We start from the raw sequence: 25,278 nt of genomic DNA, 5'->3' as shown, positions 1-25,278 counted from the left end.
CTGCTGATGCTGAGATACAGAATTATTGACTCATAAAGCTAGCACACAGGTCTCCACATCTTATGTCTGAAGGTCCATCTCAGTAGATGAATAAATCAAGCATTTGGCTTATGTAAATGGGGTTACTTTTTAAGATAGATGTCCCCCACTCAGATGAAATGTAGCTGGTGTGCGACTATAAAACTTCAGAAATGCAATGCAGGTTATTTAACAAATCTGGAATACTGAGGACAGCGTGAAGGCACTGCTCTCTCTAGATGGGGCCTGTCTTCAGGCAATGGAAAGGATGCTGGAAGATTAGTATAGGGAAGTCCTATTTTGTGGGTGTTGCTGCTATGCTGCCTGAATAGGTGACAGCAAGACCCAGCCTGTCTTTGAGTAGAAGCACTTAAAGACCAGCAATGCTTATAATCTGACAGATCTCTCTATTTATTTGTTTTATCTATCTGTTTGTCTGCAGGGGGAATAGACGTGAATTGTATATCCCTTCAGCAACCTTCTGTTAAACTTGGACTCCCATAGATCAAGCAACAGAACAGATGGATAATGGAGACTGGGGATATATGGTAAGTGAGCCAATACAGATGTGTGTGCATGCTGAGAGAGACTTGGGCTTTCCAGATTTTAATGTAAGGATCCCCTCCAGTCTCTTGGCTTTGTATAGACCCAGAGAAGAAAATATGAGAAGAAAAATCTTATTAAAAACAATTTACTTACATTGTCTTTAGGTGTTTCATTTCAGTATGGCTGTCGGGGCCTTTCACATTGTTAATCTCCAGACAGAGTGCAGGAATTACATAAAACAGTGGGGCCAGCCTTTTTGGCAGCTGTGCTACAAACTAGCCCCACTACTTCCCCAAGTGCCGCACTGATCCTGTTCCCTGGCCAGTCAGCTGCTCTGCTTTCTGTTCCCTTCCCTGTGCTCCCTGCCTGATCTGCTGCTTTGCTTTCTGCTTCCTGCCTGCCTCTCTGTCTGCCCTGTCTGCCACATGCCACACATGGATGCTGCCCAGGCCACTCAGGGCACGTAGGCTGACTTAAGACAACACTTACAATTCTCTTAAAAAGATCGGGCCACAATGATGGGCTAGGAAGTGTTTGAAAGCAACCTCCCTGATGTACAGGGTCCTGGAAAAAGCAAAATCTTCCGTGTTCCTTTACGTACTTTGATGCCATTGTATTTGGGGAAAAACTATTCTTGCCTCTTAAACTGCATTTCTGAAACTAGGCCAGACTCGCTCATCTTATTATTGCTCCTTCCTTTTTTCCTCTAAGCATTCTCCTCTCTTTGGATACATCTGCCAGGCCCTCAGCCCTGGCCATGAGTCAGTGACCGAGTGGGATCTGTATTTCTTCTCTCACCTGCCTTTCTGGGTGTGATGTGGGTGGTTATAGCTGTGGGCTGCCTCCAGTGCCCAGGTACCTCCTCTACGCAGTCAACCATTTTGTCTGACAGATGTGTCTTTTACAAGCTGAGGCTACAGTATTGTCTTTATGGCTCCCTACAGCCGAAGCAAAAGTTGACTTTAAATGTCCTTTAATTTTCTGCAGAGATTTGGGGCATATTTGCTATGTTTCTCTCAAAGCATGAGACATGCTACGAGACAGATCCTTGGGCGTCTGACTCTGTCTGGTTCTCTAGGCTCAGAACGATCATCCTTTGCATCTGTTTGACATTCTGCACAATAGGAAACGCTTACTTTGCTGATGAGAGAGTCCTTTGTGCTGACAGGAAGCTTCATGCTGGCCTTGGTGTCTGTAAAGCACCTCACAATTTGCGCTGAGCTTTGGATATTCTCTCTTGTAACCAGCTGTGCTGTGTCACCAGGTTTCTTGTCTTTGCTCAAGAGTGAGGCCTTTCCCGGGTTTGCAGCTGAGGAGATGCGGTTCTTTCTTGAGCCCATTTCTAGCAGTAACTGCCATGTGCCTTGGTGATAAAATTCTCGTGGGGACTTGATAAACTCTGTCATTTCTCTCTTTCTTTCTAGATGACTGATCCAGTCACAATCAATGTGGGTGGACACATGTATACAACTTCCCTGACCACTCTCACGAGGTATCCAGATTCAATGCTTGGGGCCATGTTCAGGGGAGACTTTCCCACTGCCAGGGACTCTCAGGGTAATTACTTTATTGACAGAGATGGACCACTTTTCCGATACGTCCTTAACTTTTTAAGGACTTCGGAGCTGAATTTGCCATTGGACTTCAAGGAATTTGATCTGCTCCGGAAAGAAGCAGACTTCTACCAGATTGAACCCCTAATCCAGTGTCTTAATGACCCCAAGCCTTTGTATCCTATGGATACCTTTGAGGAAGTAGTGGAGCTGTCCAGCACACGGAAGCTTTCCAAATATTCCAATCCAGTGGCAGTGATCATAACACAGTTAACCATCACGACCAAGGTCCACTCCTTACTGGAAGGCATTTCAAACCACTTCACCAAGTGGAATAAGCACATGATGGACACCAGAGACTGCCAAGTTTCCTTCACATTTGGACCATGTGATTACCACCAGGAGGTTTCTCTCCGAGTCCACCTGATGGAGTACATCACAAAGCAAGGCTTCACGATCAGAAACACACGTGTCCACCACATGAGTGAACGGGCCAATGAGAACACGGTGGAGCACAACTGGACTTTCTGTAGGCTGGCACGGAAAACGGATGACTGATGTTTGACTCCACAAGAGCAGTGTCAGTGGCTAGCGGCTTTCTGGACAGTGCACCTGTGTGGACCTGGGTTTGACTAAACCAACAGTGTGTGCTTCTTTTATTTTTTTTTATATGACTATTTATTAATATTCATTAAGGTCTAGGGAAGTTACTTTCTCTAGCAGCTCTGTTTTTGTTTTGTCCAGAAACAAAAATGCATGTGCCTGTTCAAACTGTTGAGACACTTTTTGGGAAAAGGGGGTCCTAACAACCAGTGGGATAGGACCCTATGTGTCATTAGCACAGCTAAGTCATTTGAAGTGCTAAAATTTGCCTCTGTTTTAAATGGTCTCTAATTCAGCTAATGCTAAACCGCCAGGAATAAAGAACAAACAGAATTTAAGATGCAGCTGGGGAAAAGCAACAATCATGTAGTGTAACCTAGTTTCTAAATCAGTAAACAGTATTGTAATATTTTAGGAAAACAAATCCCAGCCCCTTTTAAAGTACTTGTTAAGTACAATTTCTTACAGTTATGACGACTGTTTTTTTCTATGCATATAAATCAAGCAACCAAATATTATCTGTAGCCATGGAAATACAATTAGAAATATTTATATTGGATTCTGAATGCAAAATGTTCCTGTGGTAGAATTCATATTTTTAATGCCTGGTGCATTGTTATTCCCAAGTGTAATGCCTGCCAGCAAGAAGCTAATAAAAATGTGAACTATGAAAATAAGCTTTTTATCTTGTTTGTGTCTTTGTAATTTATTATTCTAGGAAAACAGAAAATAAAATGTATCAGTGGATGGAAGTGAAGCTGCCAGTCTGCTACCCTCAATACCATGTTTCTGGAGTATCGTGAAAACAGCTCACTTCTAAAATTCAAGTTACAAGATCTTGTGCTGTTGCAACAGATAATTTTAATACTAGAAATTAAAGGGGAGAGTTTGTGTTTAAAATAATGGGCAGTTGAAAAGCACTGAAGCTGGTCAGCAGGTTGGCTGTCCATGGTGTGCCTAGGAGCTGAATCCTTATAACTCCGAAAGGGATGTGATCAAAATTTGATATGTTCATCAAATTAATTCCAGTACGTGTCAGCACTTCGGTTCCCCTGCTGGGACAGCTGCTGCTACCGTTGTAGTCAAAGGACTAGCTCAGCGTTCTTCCCGGGCAGTCTCACAGAACTGCGTCCGCCTCTCCTGTGCATTCTGTGGAGCTTCTCATATCGTAGACTACAGAGTCCTTCTATGAGAATCGGTTAAAGTTAGAAGATGGTAGAATTGCCACTTGGATCTATGCTTTGAGGGACCAGACCAGTGCAGCTGTATACACACTCCTCTTTCTAGGTCAATGTTTCTGCCTTAAGTGATGCACACCCTTCTCGTTGTGTATGACCTCCCTCTGCAGCTGGTTCAGTTGCTTTGCCATCTGGCTAGCCTGGACCCCAGTTTCCTGGAGATGTTCAGAAACAGCCTGGGCCTTCGCTCTTAGCCGCTGTTTCCTCCAGCGTAGAGTTCCAGGAGCTGGCGGCACTTCATCTTGGCTCATTCAGTTGGTTTGCACTTCTCTGGCACTGGAGAACTTGGGTGTCACTTTTCCTTTGTTGTATCCCCCCCTCTTACTTCCAGCCCCTTTTGTTTTGTTTATTGCTGTTAAGTGCTTTATTTCAAAAAAAAAATATTACTCAGTTAAGTGGAGGCAGCTCAGGAAGCCTGCTTGTTTGTCTGTTGCTGGGCAGGAATCTGAAACCCTGAGAAGATACTGTTACTGTTACTTCTGTTGTTAGTAGAAAAATGTCTGTTCTTCCTGCAATTATGGAGGATAATTTAACAAACAGTATTCCAAATGGTACACATCCTATTGAAACCCTCAGCTTCACAGAAAAAGAGTATTGGCAGCTTGCACCATAGTAAAGTGAATCCCCCAAGCTGAAGCTAGCACCTAGTGCACGTGAATTTGGATGGATTGTTTAAACTTGGAGCTGTACAAAGCATAAGAGGCTCTATTCCCTATTGGAAAAAAAACCCTTATGTTCAAGAGGATCCTTTCATGTCTATCAAGCAAGCTGGCTTTAGAAACCTTTGGTGTTTTGCAAAGTTCAGTTCCTTAATTCTGTACATGGCATCTTAGGGCTAAACAAAATAATGGTCAGCCAGCATCTTAAGCGAATAAATTCTTTAAACCTGAATATACTAACGGAACAAGAGTGCTAAATATTTCAACCTCTAACCCTATTGAAGACACAAAAAAAGACCAGGATTGTAATGGAATTCCACCTAATAATAGACACAGCTGGAAGAGGTGTCCCTTTCTTAGATGCAAGCAAGTAGCTAAAAAAAATCTGTCTGATACTTGCAGCAAGTAGAAGTGAGTGGTCTGTTACTGCTCTTGCTAGTGCAATCTTCCACCATACAAGAAAGACCAGAAGAAGATGCTGTCTGTGCCGAGTAATTGATGATCTTCACAGTTTGGACAGACCATTCTGAAAAAGTGGCTTCAGATAATTTTCATAGGCTTGGTTTGGCTGCTGGAAAGGGAGAATGGAGAAAGACATTAACAGGGACTTAAGGACCAGGACAGCACAATGATTTTCTCAGTAGTTCTGAATGATCTGCTTGGTGCAGGAGCTAGAAGATTTTTCTAAAGGGTCACAGCGAGCTCTTAAGGCCTTACTCCCCAGTGCTCCCATTATGTAACTAACTACAAGCTACCAGTCACCCAGACGAGTCCCCGGGCTTTATTTTTAGAAAGCATACTTTCATTTTGAGTACTTGCCAAAGGCCTATTTCATATCTTGTATTCAATTGTTTGAATACATGATGGCTGGTTTTCAAATTGGATAATAACCATTTTACCACACAGTTTTATGTTAATTCACCTCTAATGCAGTATAAGAAGTGAAGGCAGCGAGGCATGAACCTGTTTTGTTTGCAGTCTGCTCCTACTGTTAAATGTACCGCAAGAAGATATTAATTGATGAGTGGTATGCTGATAAAGGTACTTGTGCAGAAAGCAGATGCTGCTACTGCAGGCTGTTTTAATCAGCTACTTTTCCTGTAGTGCTAAAGTGTGTGCGCGCAGGGGTTGTTTTTGTGTGTATCCTTGTGTTCTGGTAGCTCAGGTGTCAAAAAACAGACCTAAGTGTCAAGTAATGGAACGTAATCTGTGCCAGGGAACTGGACAGCCGCATACTGGTGATGGGCTGTGGAGGCCCCAGTTTCTTCATTGCTCTTTCAAATCCAGCCCTGGTTGCTGGTGACTAAAGGGCTACCCGATCTGGTGGGTTTTCGGCTGCCAGGGGGCAGCAGGGCCCGTCACAAGAAGACTGAAGGTTAAGCAGAGCTACCTGGGCTCTTCTGAGACTGCCCAGTGGTGAAACAGTGCACGCAGGCTGTCTCGCCCTCCTGGAGGCCACTCCCTTTAGAAGTGGCAAATCAGCAGTGTGTGAGGAGGTGCACGGTGGCTGCGCTGCTTTGTAGATCAGCAGAACCTGGTGCAGGGGCAGGCCAGCCTGTCTACAAGCACTGAATTGATGGAACAAATGCATGGTGGCCAGTCTGAATGTATCTGCAGATAGGTTTCCTACCGCTGCCCCAGGGCCAGACCCTGCTGTTCCCAGGGCTTCTGCACAAGGAAGGGGGCAGGTGACTCCCCTGTGCAGCTCTCTGTGCTTGTGTGGTGCCCCACTGGCTTCAGTAGGGGCCTGCCCGCATGGTGTTCATTGCAGCACCAGAGTCCAAGATGCCCTTTTCTGAGCCCTGGCTGCAGCTGGTGCAGCTCCCTCCTAAGCTATGAATTGGGGAGGGGAGGAGGAGGTTACCCTACTCCTCTCTGGACTCAAGGCTGTCACCCTGCTTATGTTTCTCTGGTTTACATAGTAAAAGCCCAAAGGACAGACAGCAAAGTTGGTTTGCCCTGACAAATGCAAACTGGGGAGATTTGTTTGCCCCCGGCCCTTACCTTTGTGTTGGATGGTGACCTCTGAGCCCACTGGTAGAGCCGTCGGTAGACCTGTCCATCGTAGCTGCCCAGCGCAGAGTTCAAGGTCTCATCCGTGAAGTCGAAAGCATCCACTAGTGGGACAGCATCTTTCCTAGAGGAGCAGAGGAGCTGTGCTTGTTACACCATTAACGAAGTCATTGCTTTGCACTGTCCATGGATGGGAAACAGCTGCCAAACTTACTAGGGAGTTAATTTCCTTAGTCCCTAACTCACCAACTGCTTTGCACTAGTGTTTCTCTTCTAGGGGCTGGTTAAGGGCCAAGCCCTACTCCTTTTCCTCAGAGGCAGGCTGCGCAGTGCTTGGTGTCTCTGGACTATTCCTTGCATTAGGACTGAAGGGCTGGAGTGTATCGGTTTGCTCAGCAGGCCTAGCAGCTAGTGCTGCAGGCTTTGCACAATGTAGGTACTTCCATTGTCTGTGACCTTCTCCAGAAAGAGGTTTTCAGCCTCATAAGCATCCTTAATGAATGCTGTTGACTTGTTTAAACCAAGGGGATGCTGGAGGGTGCCTGAGCCCCACCTGCCTGACTGGGAAGTCCTGCACATCTTTGCACAGTGTCCGATGAAGTCCGCTTCAGCCCACAAAAGCTTGGGCTGTGTATAGCTCTACTTTGGTTAGTCTGTAAGGTGGCTACCCTGGCTTCTACTCAAAACTAACACGGCAAATTATATCTCCCAAGCCTGTGCCCTGACCATGGGCTCTGCCCTCCCCTGGGTGCTAAGAGCAGCACAGCAGGCTGCATACTTGTGAACTTTTTAGAAATCGAGCTTTTTGCCCTTGAGGCAGTTTTTGCTCTGTCACCTAATGTCCTGGCTTCATAGTCGGTTAAATTTTTGTGAGTCATGTCATGTGTTCCTTGGTAGCAGCCCAGTGTCGCACCAGCTGGGCCGTGACCTCTGCAGCAGAATATCTCTGTTCAGAGAAGAATTCACGGACTCTCCTGAGTGCGCGTGGAAATGTCATGTTTTGTCAGAGGGGTGTAGGTTGTAGCCGTGTCGGTCTAAAGACATAGGCAGACAAGGTTCTTTGGGTAAATCTGATATCTTTTATATCCAATATAGTTGGTCTAATAAAAGATATCAGATTTACCCAAAGAACCTTGTCTGCCTATGTTTTGTCAGACACATTTTAGCTGAGTTGAATATGCCTGGGAGCGTACCTTTAGCTGGTGGCAACGTTTTAATTTTAGAAATTGAACTCTAATGGCAGGGGACTGGTATTTGCCTTGGCAGTGTTGAGGTGCTGAACTGGGAGAAGTACAAACATCCTTGTTTTCTTTTTAACGTTTTCCCCATCTCATGGTGGTGGAGGGGGGGAATCCTAATGTGTTGCTTTCTCCCATTCTGATAGCTCACCGTACAATAGCAAGTAGATCCAAGTAGGATGCAGTCATCATGTCCACTTGGTCCCCAGATATGTAGCCATCATGCAGGAAATCACCCGTGTTTGAGAAGATGCCGTGTAATGCAAAGAGCCCACAGAGATGTTTTATCATTCTTTGGATTCCAGCCTCCTGTCCAAGTTTCTCGACTGCTTCTGCAAAGCTTTTCACAACGTGGTAGTGGCAGTGAGCCTAGAAAACAATTACAGTTGACTGTGAATGCCTCCTCTTGAAGGCCTCCAGCATTAAGTGCTAGGCTGACCGGATGACTGAAATGTTCCTGCAGAGGTTACAGAACCTTCCACTTGGACTGGCAACGCTCCTCCCAGTCTGTGCTCTTTGGGGGCCAAGCCAGCTACATCCAAGTTTTATTTCTGCATGCTGGAAGAAACTTGGAGTCACCCTGCTGCTATTTATAGCAATGATATAAGAATTTGGAACGAATGTTCAGCGTATCATCAGTGAGCAATTCCAGGCCATCTGAATGGCATGAATGCATTAAAATCCTATTGTACTCACCCCTGGAAAATCAGCACGCCTGTGGTACAGGAACAAAGCTGTGTTGTTAAAGATCGCATGTTAAAGGCATACATACTGGCCTCTGGCTGCTTTACCACTCCACCCAGGAAGAGCACAGACCGTCTGCAGACGGCGCCTCAGCTTGATGAAGGGTGTTTGTACCCAAAAGCTTGCAAAGAAGAATTTTTCCAACTATTTGAGTTGGTCTAATAAAATATATTGGATTTACCCAAAGAACTTTGTGCTTAGTCTGTCATTCATCCTTTGTAGGGTTTCAGAGCCCCGGGGCCTCTGTCTTTCTTCAGAGAGAGCTGGATGAACATGCATCTTCCTGGCGCTCTTGTTCCTTTTGGTACTTGACTCTGTCCTACTGTCTGCTGCACCAAAATGAACGGAACTGGCGCCTGCCGTTGGGCCTGACCACTTGGCTTCAAAAAGCTTTTGGAGCCCAGAGGTGCCATGCCTTGATTGACAGGAGGCAAGAGGACCTTCACTGTGAATAAGTAGTCCTGGCTGGGGCTGTTGGGAGCGTTAGGGTTGACATAGCAGTGCCTCGCGGGACAGCGTGGACTCCAGGAGACGCAGAATGGCGTTTGAGTCCCAGCCCCCAGCCAGCGCCTGTTCAAAGTGGGCGGGGGCATCTCGGTTGTGACTTTGCTCCCAGGTGACTCTTTTGTACTATCTGTAGCATGCTTATTGACTGCAGTCCTGTTGGGTACCTTGTTTTGGTTCCTGCCCCAGCAGGCTGCCTGTACTGCAGCCGCTAGCATTCGCAGCTAGAGCCGATCGACCCACGCTGCCTCGCTCCAGCTAGCTGGCATAGATCTCTGCACGACTGTAGCATTTGTGGGTAAACACTCAGGCAGCCGGCCCCTACTGAGCTCCAGGCTCCCACAGCACCACTGCTAGCAGTGCCCATGTTCACTAGTTCACAGCTGGCTTAGGTGGGCCTGTGTGAGGTGCAGGGAGAATGCAGAGCAGGGCGTGTCCTCCAAGCCAGGTGGAGCAGGAGCAAGGGCCGTGTCTGCATTCAAGCGTGTGGGGCAGTTTTCAAAAGCATCAGGGCAGGCAAATGTCCCGAGTCCCATGCTTGGATGGGACTGGCGGACAAGGTTCCTTGGGTGAATTTGATATCTTTTATTAGACCAACCCAAATAGTTGGAGAATAGTTATTAAGCAAGCTTTCGGGGGCACTTCAGGACACACAACTTATTGGGCATCGATGCAGGGACTGGGATGAGAGAAGGGCCTTGCCTCCACTGAGGCTGCCTACCATTCTCTTCAGGGGAAGGGCATGGGCAGCATGCACACCAGGCAGCTAACTGGGCTTAACGTAAGGGCAGAGAGAGAATGCCACTCGCTGGAGTTAGCGAGTGGCTCTTGTAAGACTGCATTTGCCTGGGAGGTGGTAATGCAGCATTTGTTCTGTGCACGCTCACAGCACAAGAGCGCACCCCTTCTGAGTGCTTGCAGAGACAGAAGCATGTGGGTGGTCATGATCTTCAACTCCCACCCCACGTGCGGCAGCAGGCATCTGACCTGCTGCCTGTTTCCTTCATGCACCCTGAGCATGAGGGGTCGAGGGAGACTCCATGTTAACTGGTCCGTGCCTAGGCTGAAGCGGAGCAGGGGTGTTTCATCAGTCAGGAGAAGTGAGTGTCACTGCAATGAAAACCTGGTTAGGAGGAGCCCAGGCCTGAGTAGCTTCTGACTTTTCCTCTTGGGTTAAAAGGGAGCAAGACAGTAACATGCGTTTAATGTGGTTATAACTTGCAAACCCAGCGGCGCCTTTGCTTTTGTCTGTGGCCTTCTAGAGGCTCCGCGATGTGTTGAGTTTTCTCATTTCCTGTGGCCGGTGCTCTGTGGCTGTGGTGTGTGGCGGGGCTGGCGTGGACTCTCTGGTGGACCCTCTCTGGCAAGGGCAGCCAGGACTTTATTGCATGTCTACCTACAGTCACTGAAGAGCCCCATGTTCCTTAAAGCAAAAAGGAAACAATTCACCCTGCCCACTGCTCTAGTACACACCAGGGTCAGCCTGACCCAGGGCCTCTGAAACAGCCTGATTCTAGCCCCGATGTGTAAAAGGAGCCGTGGCCATTGCCAATGCTAATGCTCGTGGAGTTGAGTGGTGGGTTGCGACTGTGCAGTCCAACCGTTGGGCCTTAAATGGGGAGAGGGAGGCTCTGCCACTAACTGCAGCATGGCCCTGGGCAAGTCGCTTCTCTTCCCTGCATGCTTGTTTCCCCGCAGCTGCAAGCTCCCTGGGGCAGGAGTTGCCTCCTCCCCTGTGCCTGGCACATCAGTGCCCTGATCTAGGCTCCAGGTGCTACGTAGCCAAACCAGGAAGTGCCAGGATGCAGAATGAGCGCTGCTGGAGCTAGCTGTGGTCCCTGCCGCCAGGCTGGCTCAGGGGCGCGCAGGGGTATGTACTTGCCTTTGCAGCATGTACCAGCTGCACTGTGCACTGGTGCCATGCCTCATGCTGCTCTGCTCCAGACTGAACCAGCGCCTGCAGCTTGGCCGCTGCACTGCTGAGGACCCTGGAGGGGAGAAAACACCCTTTTGTACACTGGACATGTATGTAAACCATCTGCCACATGTGTTCTGGGTTCACAGCCTTGCCCATGCACCTTGATGTTTCTGGGCTTCATTCCATTCTCCATCCGCCGAAAGCAAAGAGCTTTGGTTCTAGAGACCTAACCTGCCCGGCTGGAGCCTGTTCCCCAGAGGGCAGAGGTGGCAATGTGTGGAAAAGGGCAAATGAGCGTTAATGGCTGATCTCAGGCATGTGGCCCCCAGCATGTGGCACCAGACCCTGCTGCTATGCACGTGTGCCTCTCCAAGGAGCTGCTCTGTATCTGTGCTGGGCTAAACATCAGCAGGGTTCAGCTGGCCTTCCCCTCTGTTAGCAACGCTGAGCAAGGCCTGGTGCTAAAGCACCCAGCAGGCTCCTGCAGAGGCAAAGTTTCCATGGGGTGACCTGTGTTTCCATAGGACACGAGTGGTTCTTGGTCTGTAGGGGCTAGCCCTGCTGAGAAAGTAGCTGCTGATCATTGTTTCCCACGGATGTACACCTCCCCCCGCCACCTGCTTTTGGGAACTGAAAAGCTGATTGTTAATAGGACCTGGGGGGGAGAACTGTCCTACCTGCGCAAAGAGACCATTGCTGCATTTAAACTCTCGTGTCTCTGTCTTCTTTAACCCAGGCAGCTGACTGAGTGGCTTCACTGTAAGTGAGGATGGATTTGGGTCCAGGGCCTCTTGAGTGGCACGCTGAGCAAAGCCCCCTGCCTGCACACCCCAGCATCCCACGACTGACCTGATGGCGACGTGCCGATAGGCTTCGACATAAACATCTGGTTGGAGAAAGTCCCTCTTGTCCCTGACCAGACACCTCTCAGAGTTCGCTGCAGACAAATAGGCAACAGATGGAGGGACAGGCTGGCCGGAGTGAGCTGCCCCCAGGCACTTCACCAGGAACCTGGGAACAAGGTAACCATCAGCACAGGCCTCTGCTCGGTGCGCCTGACTAGCGTGGGGTGTGCCCGGACAGCCACCCCTGCTAAGGGAGGTTGGGACTTTTTGGCTGAACCCAGGTGCAAACCTGGGGAAGTGCATCCAAATATGTCCTTCAGGCCATGATTCCAAGCCCTGGGGAGTCACCAGTAAAATACCAGGCCTCTTTCTGCTGGTGGGTGGTGGGAAAGAGGTCAGTCTCTCTCCTTCTCTCTGCCTGTACTGCTGGTTAAACCCACCACAGAGTGAACAGAGCCCTGACGTGCTAGGCCTGGCTCTGATGTATTCAGCAACGCAGAAATGTTATCTGATGAATTGTTAGTGCCGATGTTGCTGTTGCTATTACCATGCTGCCATCTGTGTGATAATGAGCTACATTATCATCTTCAAAATGCTCTGCACCACAGCGTTAGAAATGTTAATGCCAGTTTGGGTTTAGTGGCTCTCTCCTTTTCTGAAAAGCTTGTGCGTGCCTGTGAAATGAATGTGTGTCACCCCAGAGACCAAAGTCCCCTTTCCTCAGAGCAGATGCACAGCCCTGCCCCACCGACGTGGCTCAGCTGTGACCTGGATCAACTCTCTGCAGGTGTAAGAGGTTACAGCCTTTTGCTCTCTTGGCCTTCCTGGTGGCAGTGCTAGCCTGGTTAGTACATGTGTATGTGTGTGGTTGTGTGGACCTCTGCCCCCTGGGATGCGTGCTAGGCACCTTCCATTTTAGATGAGTAGGTGCCAGGTTCGTGACTTCAGTTAGATGTTATTGCTGCCCCTTTACTGGGCTTTACATGCTGTAGTTAATTGTCAGACTGTATAGCCAAGAGAAAACAACATTATTGGAACAGGGCAGGTCCGAGAGCAAGTGGAACAAGTTTGCCTTCTTGTAACTAAGCTTATTTTACAAGTCTCTTAAAAGGCAATGCATCCCATTCAAATCTCTGTCCCTGCCTACGTAACATTTAGCACGTTCGCCCTTCGCTCCCAAATGATGAGGTCATGAAGGGCTGGTACAATGTGCCTGCAACCCCCTCCTCCATCACCAGAGCATCTCAGCATGTCCCAGCCCCTCAAACAGCAACAATCACACGTTCCTCCCTCCCTCCCTCGGGAGGGAGACCTGAATAGCGTGTGGCCTGTGGTGCACTGATGAAAGGCAGCCTGGGAAAGAAGCTGATCTTAGCTGTGTCCGAGAAGATGCTCTAGAAAGCAAATAGCGGGTAGTTACCTGGCTGTCTGCAGGAGCAGAACCGTGTTTTCCCCTTCGTATGTACAAGAAGCTGCTAGTCTAGTATACAAGGAGGGGAGTCCACTCAGCAGAGAGTAACCGTGTCCGCCGCATGCCTTGCGACAGGTCTCCACTCCCGCAGTGCAGTGCTCAGTATAAATGGCTTTGAGGCCTGAGGAAAATGCATGAAGCTGTGCAGAGGGGAGAAAACGTTAGCACCAGAAGGTTTTTGCAATATTGCATTGATTAAGGCCAGTACACCTCTAAAAAGCAAAGTGCAGAGTGTTTTTTTTGCTAGTACAGCTTATTTAGCATCATTGCATCCATTTGCATGTTGCCTGTTTCTCTGAACCCAGTCACCATTTGAGTTTGTGGCTTGTGGCACCTCTACACCTGGTGCACGCTGTGAGCTGTCACTCGTGCAGCCAAGGATAGGATGTGGCTAGCTGCATGCAGGCGATACTTTCATCAAGGCACCAGTGTGCCGTACTCAGCAGTTTGCTCCACCAAGCAACATGCTGGTCCATAGCCCAGAAGTAGGGCTTTTTACTCAAGAGGGAGGCTTGAGGCAAACCCTTTTCTATTCTGAGCCCCAGGTCACGGGAACGAGTGATCTGGGGTTTTCAAATGGCGTTTTCTGTTCTCGGACAGAAAGTTGTGAACTGTAACTTCAGCTCTGCCACTGGCGCTCAGCATGACCTCAGACAAGTTATTTCATCTCTCCGTACTGCAGTTCCCCCGTGCCTCTGATGGGGGTAGCAATGCTCCACCCCCTTGGTAGGGCACCTGGAGAGAAAATTACAGGATGGGTGCAAACTATAGCAATGATTATTTTTACTGCAAAGTACCTCAGGCAGTGAATCAAAGTTTCTCTGCTTGATTTCTCTGTATCCTTTGCTGAAGAGTTCATTCATATATTGATTCATGAAGTGGAAGGCGTAGGCTGTTGCCAGCATAGGTAGTAGCTTCTGTTGCTGTGTCTGATAGTCCAAGATTTTTGCCTCTTGGTCACTGTAGAAGGAGGATTTATTTTTATAAACTGTGGACAGCAATAGCAGTGACTGTTAGTTTAGCTTAAAATCCCTTGATAATCTAAGAATTCCAGAGCATTTTTTGCTTTATGAGCTGAATTGTCTGGTCTTCAATGCAGCTAACAGACTGACGACACTAGTAGGTGTTGCTGTAGCAATAAAGGCCGGGGAGGCAAAGGTGCTTTGCCATTGTTTCTGATGCAATAGTGCGATAAGGAGAACAGTAAAGCTAAGGTGACTAAGGATCTAAGGAGCAACAACTGCATGCAGAGATTGCCTTGTGTCCTTATTCACGTTAGTGGCTTGATCCAAATGGCCATAAAACTGAAAATCTCCCTTGATTGCAGTGTGCATTTTTTAATGCAGGCTGCCAGGAAAGAAAGGGTAAAACCAGGATTCTTTCCTGCAAGCCAAACCTTGGCATCCTTTTGAAAATGTCTTGACCTATTTTCGTAACTTTTCTTGAGCACCTTCATTTACCCGATACTTTTTCTGCTGCGTGTAGTTCTGGGGGACAGTTCAGCTTGCTACTGGAATCGGACCGCTTCCCAGGCTGGGCCCCAGGCTCTAGTACAACGGGCGCAGCGTTTGGTGTCACAGTCCAGGCAAACCACATTTTTGCTGGAATTGCCTACTAGGCTCTTGAAAGCAGGTCATTCAAGTGACTGTTTGGGGCCTACATGAACAATAACCGTTCAGGACAAAAATGTTGTTAAGGATGTGTTTTAGTGGTCATAAAAAGTCGGTATTGCACCATGTAGCTGTTCACTAGGCAATTAATTTAGCGTCAGCTTTTAATGGCATGGGAGGTGGGCACGTTCTCTAGGTTCTGCTGGGTTATGTGATCGTGCGGAAAGGCCAGTCGGGGCAGGGTCATAAACGGCCTTTCTTGTCTGCGCGATACACACAGCTCAGCCGTGATCTTGGGCAGTGAATGTCAGCTGCTTGCGAATTGCAAGGGAAGGTGCTGATATAATTTTTTCTGTTTGTGGCAGGGCATAAGCTGATGTCACTGCAATGACATCAGAGGTGAAAGATAGACAGAAATAAAAGTAGGACCCGTCCTGTGACCCTGACAGTCTATTACCCAGGCTTCAGCTCACACTGCCGGCGAACCACAGAATATCTGATGGCGATGGTGCATGCCTTCATCAGTGTGGGCACAACTTCATTGGAAAGCATCTTAACACGTATTATGATCATGTTAAAGTAGTTAATCTTCTCAGAGCCTCGCTTCACGTATGTGCCATCTGCTAGGACCTGGAATTTGATTAGACCCAGTAACAGGATATCATCCTTTGAAGGCTTAGAAGAGTTTTCATTAAAATAGATGGTTTTGCTGGTACTTCTGCAGTGAGCAAAACGAACACTTGGCGACGATGGAGCTAGATATTCTGATACGTGGGTGTAAAACGACCCATGCGAAGAGGTACAAGCTCTTTCTTCTACTGACTCTGGTGTATTCTGCCTGAATCCTAATCCTCCACCCTCTAACGTGCAACATGGGAGAGGGTTAATTTTGGATTCAGAAGAACCCCGCCCCCTTCAGAACTTCTCACCCCCGTGATTTCGGCAGGAGTTGCATGCACACCTGGGGGCAAGGTCTCGCCCTAAATCTAGAAGGGCCTTAATATCCTTTCTGGTACCAGGGTGGGAACCTGATGGGTGAGTTTGTAACATACCTCACAGAACCGGCTCAGCATGTTTTCCCTAGGAACCCGAACGTCTCGCAGTAGCAGATAGCCGTTGTCAATGTGGTTGAACTCCATTTTGGGGCCAATGTCTCCAACAGTTACTCCTAAGGGGTGGGAAGATGGATCCTATTTACTTCTTCCTCCCTGTTCTGTAACAGGTTTGGGGACTTGGGACAAGGTGCGGTTCACCTCCTCTAGTTCTCCCCTCGGGGGAAACTTTGAGTGGGGAAAAAGGGCTCTGAGTCCCAGCACATCTGCCTGCTTTACCCATGCATGTACTGTTCATGGCTGGGGCTGAGCTGTTAATACATCAATCAGAAGCAGCAGCACGGGGCAGGGATCTCAGCACCCCGCAGATGGAAGGGAGGTTTCATCGGGAGTTGCCTGACAGTGTTACCAGTGATTCTGCCACTAGCAGGCTTGGAGCAGATCCATAATGAGAGCAGCATGGGCAGTGCAAAGTTGTGGGGGCAAGGCTTAGAGGTCTGACAAGGGAGGCTGTGAGGCCGCATCACACCAGGGGCACTGTGCTTTTGCTCCTGAGCACAGCAGCACCGTGTGCGTGCGCTCTGGGGTGCATTGATCATGCGAGCGGCAGCGCTGTGCCTGCTCCCTCCTGGGCCGGCAGCAGGATCAGCCGGTTCCTGTAGTGCTGTGCATGGGAGTCAGCGCTGCAGGGGCGCCTGTGGCTTCTCACAGGGCAAGAGCCTCTGCTGGAACATCTCTGGCTTGGGGCGATCACAGCTACGGGTGGGGTCAGTCCCGGCTAGTTCTGGACTCTTTGTGGCTCCTCAAACTTCAGGAGCTTTCCTTGCTCTGTGAGCTGCTTTGAGGAGCTCTCATGGCTACCTGTAGCACTGGCCCGGGCATGAACCCAACATCCAAATAGGCATTTGTGGAGGAAACAGCTGAAGAGCCACTTTACCTGGTGCAGGCGAATGGTCGTGGAGGCTGCGGATCTGGACGATGAAAGGATGCACGCCATAGCACTTCCCTTTAATGTACAGCTGGGCAAATACCACGGCGTGGGTTGCTGATCTGCCCACTGCAAGGGGGAGAAAACCACATTGCTCTGAGGCTGTATATGGCAACTGCTTCCCCAGGCCGCTGCACTGGGTACAGCAGCTGTTTGGCGTGTGATGGGCAAAGCAGTCAGCAGTGCTTAGGTCCTTGAAAAAGGCACAGTCTGGTGAGCTACGTGTGGACAGCAGGAGCCTGGGCATCCCTGAGTCCTGACCTTGGTTCTGCTGTTGACTTTCTGAGTTATCCTATGCAAGTCACTTAGTCTCTCTGCCTCAGTTTATATCTGTGAAGTGGGCATGCTTCACCTGTCTCACAGGGATCGGAGAACTAAATAGTTGAATATTTGTGCAGATTCCCCTCTGCAGAAGCTGTGGGCTGAAAGTCTCTGGCTTGTGGTGTGCAAGAGAACAGAGCAGCTTCCTGAGTCCTCCACCCTATTGTTGGTGTGACCCTGACCCTTCCAGAAGCCTTTGTGTTGGGCTTATGACCCTGCTCGGGGTTGTGACCCTAGTCTGGGGACCTCTGCACCAGAGGCCATGATGGTCTCTTGGCCGTCCTACTTCTGATAAGCCCTCCATCAGAAAGTTTGCCCGTTAACATGATACATACGGAGTTTGCCTTCATTGACGCCTGGGGGCCCACATCCCTAGTAGGAGTACCAGTGTGCAATCCGGGTTTGGCACTTACACTCTCCAGGCCACCACTTCATCGCAGAGATCTTCGGCGTGTTCAGGACAAACTCCTGGGTGGAAATGTTGAAAGTCGCTGTTGTCTCAAAACCCCGAATGTAAGTCCCTTTGCAAGAATAAATGTACATCCTGGCTCAGCATGTCAGAAGGGTCATTTGAGAGAGAGAAGAGTCAGGCTCCTCCTTGTACGGATCGCCCTTACAGCTCTGCCTTCTGCCCAAGGAACTCCCAGGACTCCCCTGCAGAGTAATGGCCCTGGCCACTTCTGGCATATTATGAGCTCCCCTGCCTGACCTGGCTTCTCCCTCACTGCCAAGGACTGTGCTGTCAGTGCTGGTTCTTGCACCAGAGGCTGTGGATTATGAGGGGCTCAGTGATTAGCCTCTTGGAGTTTCTGGGGCTTTAGACTCCAGTTGAGTTGAAGTAATTTCTAGAGGCTCATGTGGACATCCCCAACCATTTGTGGTTTACTCTCAAGGGCAGAGCTGCAAACCAGGCTGCTTTGTTGCCCATCTCTAGAACAAACCAGCCTGCTTCCTTACCTGTTTCTAGAACCCGTCTGTCAGGCAGTGCCACCCCGAGGCAACCTGGACAGCTCTCTTCAAGCATACAATATTTAAAGCCAAACGTGTGCTCCCAACCAGTTCCCTGGTCCTGGTGACTCCCTTGTGTCTCGGTCATCCAAAAGCTAACCCCACCTCTTCCCTTTCCTACTCCCTTCACTTGCAAGAATTAAAAGCCACTCAGCCTCCAACTTGCTTTTCTGCAGCTCTGGTGATTTTTTTAATGGCCATCCATAAATGAAAGCGGAAGAACGGCTCACCTCAACCTCTGAACTCAAGTCTTTGAACTTCTGGGTGAGCGCAGCTCATTGCCCTAAGCTGCTCCCCTCGGGGCCAGATCCTCAGATGAAATCGTAAGGCTAAGTTGATTTACACTTTGTGGGCCTGAGGAAATGCCACGTGTCCTCTGCAGCCTTACCGTGTCCCAGCTCTGTCTGAGCGTAGCTTCCTAGAATGCAGTAGTTCTCGGCCAGGGGTATCCACTTGGCAGTCTGCTCATCTGTGCTCAGTGCCAGGATGCTCTCCATAAAGACACTGTGAAGGGTGAAGGCAACCTCCCCTCCGAGCGCCCTGGGAAGAATAAATGGTCGCTAGTGCCACAGGGCTGCCAGGTCCAAGGACACCGTGTGTGTTGGGGCATTTAACAGAATCCAGTTGCTGCCCACCCCAAATGGTCATTTCCCTTCGGTGTCAGAAGGCGCATCTGATCTCACACTACAGGAAAAAACAGTTCTCCCATTCCCTTTGAACCTTATGGGCACACACTTGCATTTTCACAGACTGTATTTTGCATTTTGGCTTCTATTCTACCCAGAAAAGCACACAAACGCCAACAGACTTTCCTTATGCCTGAAGGAGAGTGTTTGTGCCTGGAAGCTTGCATAGAATAATTTTTCCTACTATTTAGTTGGTCTAATAAAAGATATCACATCTACCCAAAGAGCCTTTCTGCCTATGAAAGCTTATGCATCTCTGTTGTAGTTAGTCTATAAAGTGCAAATCAACCCTGCTTTCTGCCTGACTTGTTAACCCCATTCTTCTCTGTCCTGATGGGAAACACATGTATCACCTGCTCACACATGCAGACTTGGAATTGTATCTCTGCCCAGGCAGGAGGGGGACCGTTTAACTGGGGAATGGCAAATGCCGTACCTGTATCTAAGTAGGGGATACAAGTGGTATGGACAGCTGTGGACCCCACCAGAGTCTAGCCTCAGTAGCATGCAAGGCTTTGGAACATATTTGGAAGAAAGGAATGACTAAGGACCTGGAGGTAGGAAATGGAATAAAATACCATATGAACTTCCCAAATGAACCTGCTGTCTTTAACTTTTCACCTGGTATCTTTTCTGATACGAGAACTGATTTGCTAGGCAAGTTAAATGCAGGAGACCCAATCTATTTGAACTTTAGCAGAGCATGAATACAGCATCCTGTGAGAAATGACTAGAGAAGCTGGAGACGGTGGGGGTAAAACACGAATTGCATGGGGGCGAGGGCCTGGCTAGAGGGGACGTGCCTGTGGGTTCTGCTGAAGGGAAGAGCATCGGGCTGGATGGAAGTTACTCGTGGGGCTCCTCAAGGTTTGGTCTTGTTTCACAGCATCTAGGAACACCTCGGCCCCCAAAAGTGCTGATGAAATTAGCCGCTGACACGGAGCTAGGAGGCATCATCAGTACTGACACTCCACCAGAAAGGACGGGGCGACCTTGCGAACTGCCTGGATAGAAATGGGATGAAACCCAATAGCCCCAAGTACAAGGGTGGGCATGTGGGGCCTGCTGTGAACAGGGAGCTCAGCAGGTGGGAAGGCCTGGAAGTATCAGTCGGTCACAGGATGGCTGAGGAGCACCGATGTGCTGCAGCCTCGGAAGTGGCACACGCGGTTGTGCAATGCCTCAGCCTAGCAGAGACAGGGAAGTATGTGTGCCATCAGAGAAGCCAGGTCCTAATACAGCCTTCTGATGGGAGCCACGAGGGCCGGAAGCTTTTAAGATGAAGCAGATCATTTGGTCAGAGGGGTTGTAGGAGGTGGGCGTCTGTGGCAGCAGGGGCTGGATCTCAATGACCCCGGAGGTCCCTTTCCATCCAGCGTGTTGTTACTGGGGTCAGTTCCTGTGTATCCTGGGTGTGTCTGGGAGTCCCTGTGGAAGTGGGGGGTGTGTGAGTGTGAGGGCAACGGGGCAGGCCTGGGGAGGTGGCTATTTACAGCGCCCTGTGCTGTGCTTGTGACTGTGTGGAAGCCGCTGTATGCAGCTGCTCGAGCGGGCGATACCAGGAGGCGCGCTGGCTCGCCAGCTCGGTGCTGCAGCAAACACCTGAGCGAGCTTGTGCCGAAAGCCTGTCAGTCGGTCAAGTGTGCCCCACGAGCCCTGTAGATACAGGTGTCTTGAAGAGCGAAATACTGAAGTAAAAGGAGGGAAGGGTGAAAATGCTGGCAGGCGTTTGGGAAAAAGAAAACAAACCAGGTACCTAGTACAGTACTTGCTTTCAAGCCCAGCCTCGGTCCACTTCATCTGGTGCATCATCTTCTTGAGGTGCACGGCCTTTTTGACTGCCGCTTCGTAACTCTCGTTCTGGCTCAGGAAGTACTTGTCCTCCCTGCTGAGCACAGGGTCGCTGTGAATCACAGCCTCTGTAAAACAGAGCGGGCAGTCGGCTCGCCTCGGGGAGCTCTGCTCCTGGTCGGACCAGTCGTCTTCTCCACAAAGCCCGGGCCCCGTGCAGGAGCAAATGCAACCTCTCTTACCGTGCTGGTCAGTTCAGTGCTTGGCCCCCTCCTACATTTCCTCTGCTGCAGGTTGAGGCCATTGCTCCTAGTCCTGTCCCCTCTGGCCACAGAGAAAAGCCCATCTCCACCCTCTTTATTACCCTTCAGGTATTTGAAGACTCTTATCACATCTCCCCTCAGTCTTCTCTTCTCCAGGCTGGACAATCCTAGTTCTTTCAGCCTTTCCTCGAAGTCTTGCTTCCCAGGCCCCTAATCATGCTGTTGCTCTACCCTGGACTCCCCCCAGTCTGTCCACATCCTTCTGGAAGTGCAGGGCCCAAAACTGGACGCAGCACCGCAGGTGAGGCCTCACCGGTGCTGAACTGAGCAGAAGAATCTTGATTTGCAAGTGATGCTAATGTTAACACGGCCTAGGATGCTGTCGGCTGTTTTGCAACAAGAATACCCTGTTGGCTCACAGTCAACACATGGTCCACTTCAAACCCCAGGCCCTTTGCTGCAGTACTGCAATCTAGCAAATCACTTCCCAGTCTGTAACTGTGTATGCAATTATTCCGTCCCAAGTGCAGGACTCCATACTTGTCCTTGTTGAATTTGACCTGGTTAACTGCGGCCCGTTTCTCCAGTGCACCCAGGTCATTCTGGATCCTAGCCCTGTCCTCCGAGGTGTCCACACCTCCCCCCAGCTTGGTGTCATCTGTAAATGATTGACATGGTGCGTTTGCCAACAGTTCTGGCTGTCTGATACACTGGGGAATAGGGCAAAAGACTGGCTATTTGAGTCCATCTGTCCTGCTCCCCTGCATGCTCCCCACACAGCAGGTCTTAGTGCACCTGACTAAGCTGGCAGGGCAGGATTTGGGTCTTAAAGCCTCAGTTCATGCAGCAGCTTTTCAGTTGTAAATCATGATTTTTTTACATTAGAAACTGGCACCATGAGAGCTGGTATTGGCACATTGCTGCTCACATGGCTGAGCACCGGTGAAAAGAGCACCGTCTAACAACACAAGTGTCTAAACCAGGGTGGGTATTAAGTCCAGTGGAAATAACAAGCTGCTCGGGAGCCCGATTCCCTCTGCACAGCCTTCCTCTGGCAATAAATCATTGCGAGCATATCTGCTGCTTCTAGTCAGGCTTAGTGCCAAGTCTTTAAACCCCACTCACCTACTGCTCTTCGGACACGTGTGTTCTCAGCGCCGCCATCCAATATGGTAGTGAGCTTCTCGACATCAAAGGAGGGAGTTTTTCTCTCAACGTCGAGGTCGGGATTCACATCCCTGCTGGCCGAGCTCCTGAGATACCTGGTTGGGGCCATGCTGGGAGCGCTAGGAGCCCTGCAAAAGGATGGTGTGGATTAGTCTGCTGGTCCTGGGGAGCGCGTGCAGCAGGTTTTAAAGCATGTTAATTAGTTACCACGTGTTTAATGATCTCCTTATAAGGAGGAAAAGCTACATCAAACTCTGAGGGGTTGCACTCATCTTTGATTAAGTCTCTCTTTCTGGTCAAAGTCTGTTTTTACCGGGTTAATGATTCCAGGCTAATAAGCTGCATGTTAACATTGCCGGCTAAGGAGCGAGCTAGGTGCTGTCTTTCTGAACATTTCTCCCAGCTCTGGTTCAGATACTTGTCTGGTTTTTTGGTGTGATATGCACTTGATGGTGCTTTAATAAGGTGGGACTGGGATTCTTGGGCTTGGACTCGGTATGTGCAGAGTCATGTAACGCCAGGGAAGTGGAACGGACAGGGAGCGCGCGCTGAGGATTGCCGGTAGTGACGTTCTCCCGCGTCCTCTGATACAACCCCGAGCGCGCAGGGCTGGTGCAGGGTGTCTAGTGGACTGGCCCTAGCCTACGCTGTGCTGGAGGCCAGGCTCAGCCCCTTCTGACCTTAACCTCCACCTCTTCTTAGTGACGGGGGCTTGCTCTTTCATTCCCAAACAAGAAGCCCTGAAACGCCAAGGACATCCAGCTTTGGGAAATCTCACCGGGGTGATCTTGCCGTCAGGGGTGCTCGTATTTAGACACTGAATCCAAAGCCCAGGCCTTGTCCTCTGAGCACAGAAGCAGCCCTCGGTAAAGAGCAGCTCGAGGAGACAAACGTAACGGCGGCCTGCCCTTGCTGTCTGCTCACCAGCACTGAGAGAGCTGTGGCGGCGTGCTTCCGTGTCAGCTTTGACACACGAGATGCAGACACGAAGGGCACGTACCTTGTCCCTGGCAGTCCGCAGAAGGAAAGATGACTTCTTCCCCTGTGCACGGCGGGCTCGGTCTACATACCCCAGCATGCTGTGCTGATCGTCGTGGCTTGCGATTAACTCTGTAGGCTCTGCTAGCTCGTGCGTGCTTATCGCCACTGACCTCTCCTGGTTGGTTCGCACGCCTCCCGGTTTGTGCAGCCTAAAGCCACAGCTTGCAGAGAAGCCGTGTCCCCTGCCCAGTCTGACGCCGAAGCGGCAGCGTTTCTTGGCTTTGGCCATCCTCTGATGATTTTCCTGCGGCCACCAGCGAGCGCTACAGGGTGCGGCACAGCAGGATAGCGCGGCGATTCTCAACCAGGGTGCTCAAGCCAGAGATGCGAAACAGGAACCCAGGGTGTTAAAAATGTTCCGCCCTGCTGTGGCCTTCCTGGGTGCTTTGCAACAGAAGAACTGCTCTTGTATTTGTCTGTAGTCCCTAAAATTAGTAGAAGCTCAGAGCTGGCATTTTCCAAGGGCCTTGAGCTTAAAAATGTTGAGACCCACCCTAATAGCAGCTTTGCTGTGGGGGTCAGAGGGCCCTGGATGGCCCCAGGTTGCGTCTGGGCTGCAATGCTGTACCAAAGAAGGTCTTTTCAGGTAAGTGGCATAGTCTGCCCTGACCTGCCCAGAGCCAGCGTGAGGCTCCTGGTCCATGGTGGTTGGCAGCTGAATCTCGGTCTGCTCACACCCATGCTGAAGTGAAACACACAGGCCCCATGCAGGCCTCAGCATGCACGCTCTCATGTAATCCCCATGGGCCCAGAGCACGGTGCGGGGAGCAACCAGGGGCCGTAGCCTGGGCTCCCACTAGCATATGCTGGTGCAAGGTGGTGTCGGAGGAAGGAGCCCATGCCTTGCCCCTGCCCTGCAGCCACCAGGAGGGTAGTGCTGGGTTTTCCAGAGTGTTGAAAAAGGCTCTGCTTCTCGGGGCATACCTGGCGGCAATGTGATGAACCCGAGGGGTGAATGAATGGCTGGCACTCGATATGCTTTCAGACATTATGAAACCTTCTTTGGCTCCCGCTTTGGCTAAACGCCGTGATGTTATAAACAGCCTTGAAGGTGTGCAGGGCCGGGTTGTTAACAGCCTTTAGCCTGACAGCCAGGGCAGAGCAGAGCCTTGAACCCTGGTCTTCCACATTGTGATCAGTTGAGACTACCGTAGAAAAGCAGGGTACATTGCTGAAAGGCAGCTAGATGTTTTCCTTGCTCGAATAACACTCGGGGCTTTGGTTTCTGCCGGGGTGCTCAATCTTGTGACCTCCTGGGCTGGGTGAGTGGCTTGGGGCTGGTCCACAAGCTGGACCCAGGAGGTTGGCCGCGGGATCAGACCCTGTGTGCCTGGATCCTGCCTTGTGCCACCCAGATCCCCTCTCACACTGCCCAGATCAGGCCCTGTGTGCCCAGACCCCATCTTAGCGTGCGCCTGGATCAAGCCCCGTGCCCGATCTAGCATGCAAGGCTATGCTGCCTGCCCGCAGGGTTCCCCACTGGGGCTCACTGGAAGCGGTGGGATTTGTTTGCAAGCAGTGACTGCAGCTGGCAGCCTGTCCCCAGGTTTATGGTGAGAACCCCTCTAGCATTTTGGACCAGGCTCCTCTCTCTCAGGGCTCAGCAACCAGGAGTTTGTGCAGAAGGAAGTCCCGGTACGTTCCCCGGGGGGCTTGGATCTTGTGAGAAAAGCAGCCAGGGGCTTGGTGCCCAGGGCAGCAGCATGTAGGAGACCTGCAGGGGCCCTAAGGCAGTGGTTCTCAAGCCTTCTAGACTCAAGATCCTCCATGTTAGACTCAGGTCCTCCCTTGGAAAATGCCAGCTCTGAATTTTCATTTGTTTTTTGAGTACAGAATAACATAGCAGTTCTGCTGCTGCTGCTGCAAAGAGCTCAGCAAGACTCTGGATCCAGTCTGACATCTCTGGCTTTCTCTTGTGAGTGGTATGTAGGCATTTGCACGCAGACCAGTGCTAATGTGTGCACCCTTCATAGGTAGATCTCACAGCACCCTGGATGTCAT

The 25,278-nt window shown here is 50.0% G+C and overlaps 2 protein-coding genes and 1 long non-coding RNA gene across 10 annotated transcripts in view; 2 read left to right on the top strand and 1 right to left on the bottom strand.

The window, feature by feature from the left end:
- KCTD6 (potassium channel tetramerization domain containing 6) overlaps positions 1-4,339 on the top strand; it is a 6,067-nt gene extending 1,728 nt beyond the window's left edge. For all 4 annotated transcript variants that reach the window (XM_006019629.3, XM_006019630.3, XM_025199012.1 and 1 more), the window contains 2 exons: positions 461-566; positions 1,989-4,339. In XM_006019629.3, coding sequence (XP_006019691.1) covers positions 540-566; positions 1,989-2,675 — 714 coding nt within the window. In that variant the 5' untranslated portion in view covers positions 461-539 and the 3' untranslated portion in view covers positions 2,676-4,339. The remainder of the gene's footprint in view (positions 1-460; positions 567-1,988) is intronic.
- On the bottom strand, positions 3,419-23,438 carry ACOX2 (acyl-CoA oxidase 2). 5 transcript variants are annotated; one of them, XM_014517982.2, is made up of 15 exons: positions 23,015-23,438; positions 22,195-22,364; positions 20,772-20,934; positions 18,718-18,869; positions 17,735-17,842; positions 16,950-17,069; positions 16,013-16,128; positions 15,418-15,590; positions 14,148-14,310; positions 13,300-13,490; positions 11,884-12,045; positions 10,999-11,104; positions 8,020-8,237; positions 6,622-6,754; positions 3,419-5,188 (listed from the first exon to the last, which is right to left on the bottom strand). In XM_014517982.2, the coding sequence occupies exons 2-15, from the start codon at positions 22,343-22,345 to the stop codon at positions 5,123-5,125; spliced, it is 2,022 nt and encodes a 673-aa protein (XP_014373468.1). In that variant the 5' UTR covers positions 22,346-22,364; positions 23,015-23,438; the 3' UTR covers positions 3,419-5,122. The 5 variants fall into 5 exon arrangements, with proteins under 5 accessions (XP_014373468.1, XP_006019690.1, XP_025054793.1 ...); XM_006019628.3 differs by having other exon boundaries at positions 23,161-23,438; XM_025199008.1 differs by having other exon boundaries at positions 23,237-23,438.
- Positions 11,985-25,278, top strand: part of LOC112549583 — a 231,558-nt gene continuing 218,264 nt past the window's right edge. The window contains exon 1 of the long non-coding RNA XR_003093067.1: positions 11,985-12,056. This is a non-coding gene — a long non-coding RNA (uncharacterized LOC112549583). The remainder of the gene's footprint in view (positions 12,057-25,278) is intronic.

The sequence above is a fragment of the Alligator sinensis genome, unplaced genomic scaffold, assembly GCF_000455745.1.
Source record: "Alligator sinensis unplaced genomic scaffold, ASM45574v1 scaffold469_1, whole genome shotgun sequence".
Taxonomy (NCBI): Eukaryota; Metazoa; Chordata; order Crocodylia; family Alligatoridae; genus Alligator; species Alligator sinensis.
Note: the sequence above shows the minus strand (reverse complement) of the source record. Positions and strands in the feature narration are given on the sequence as shown.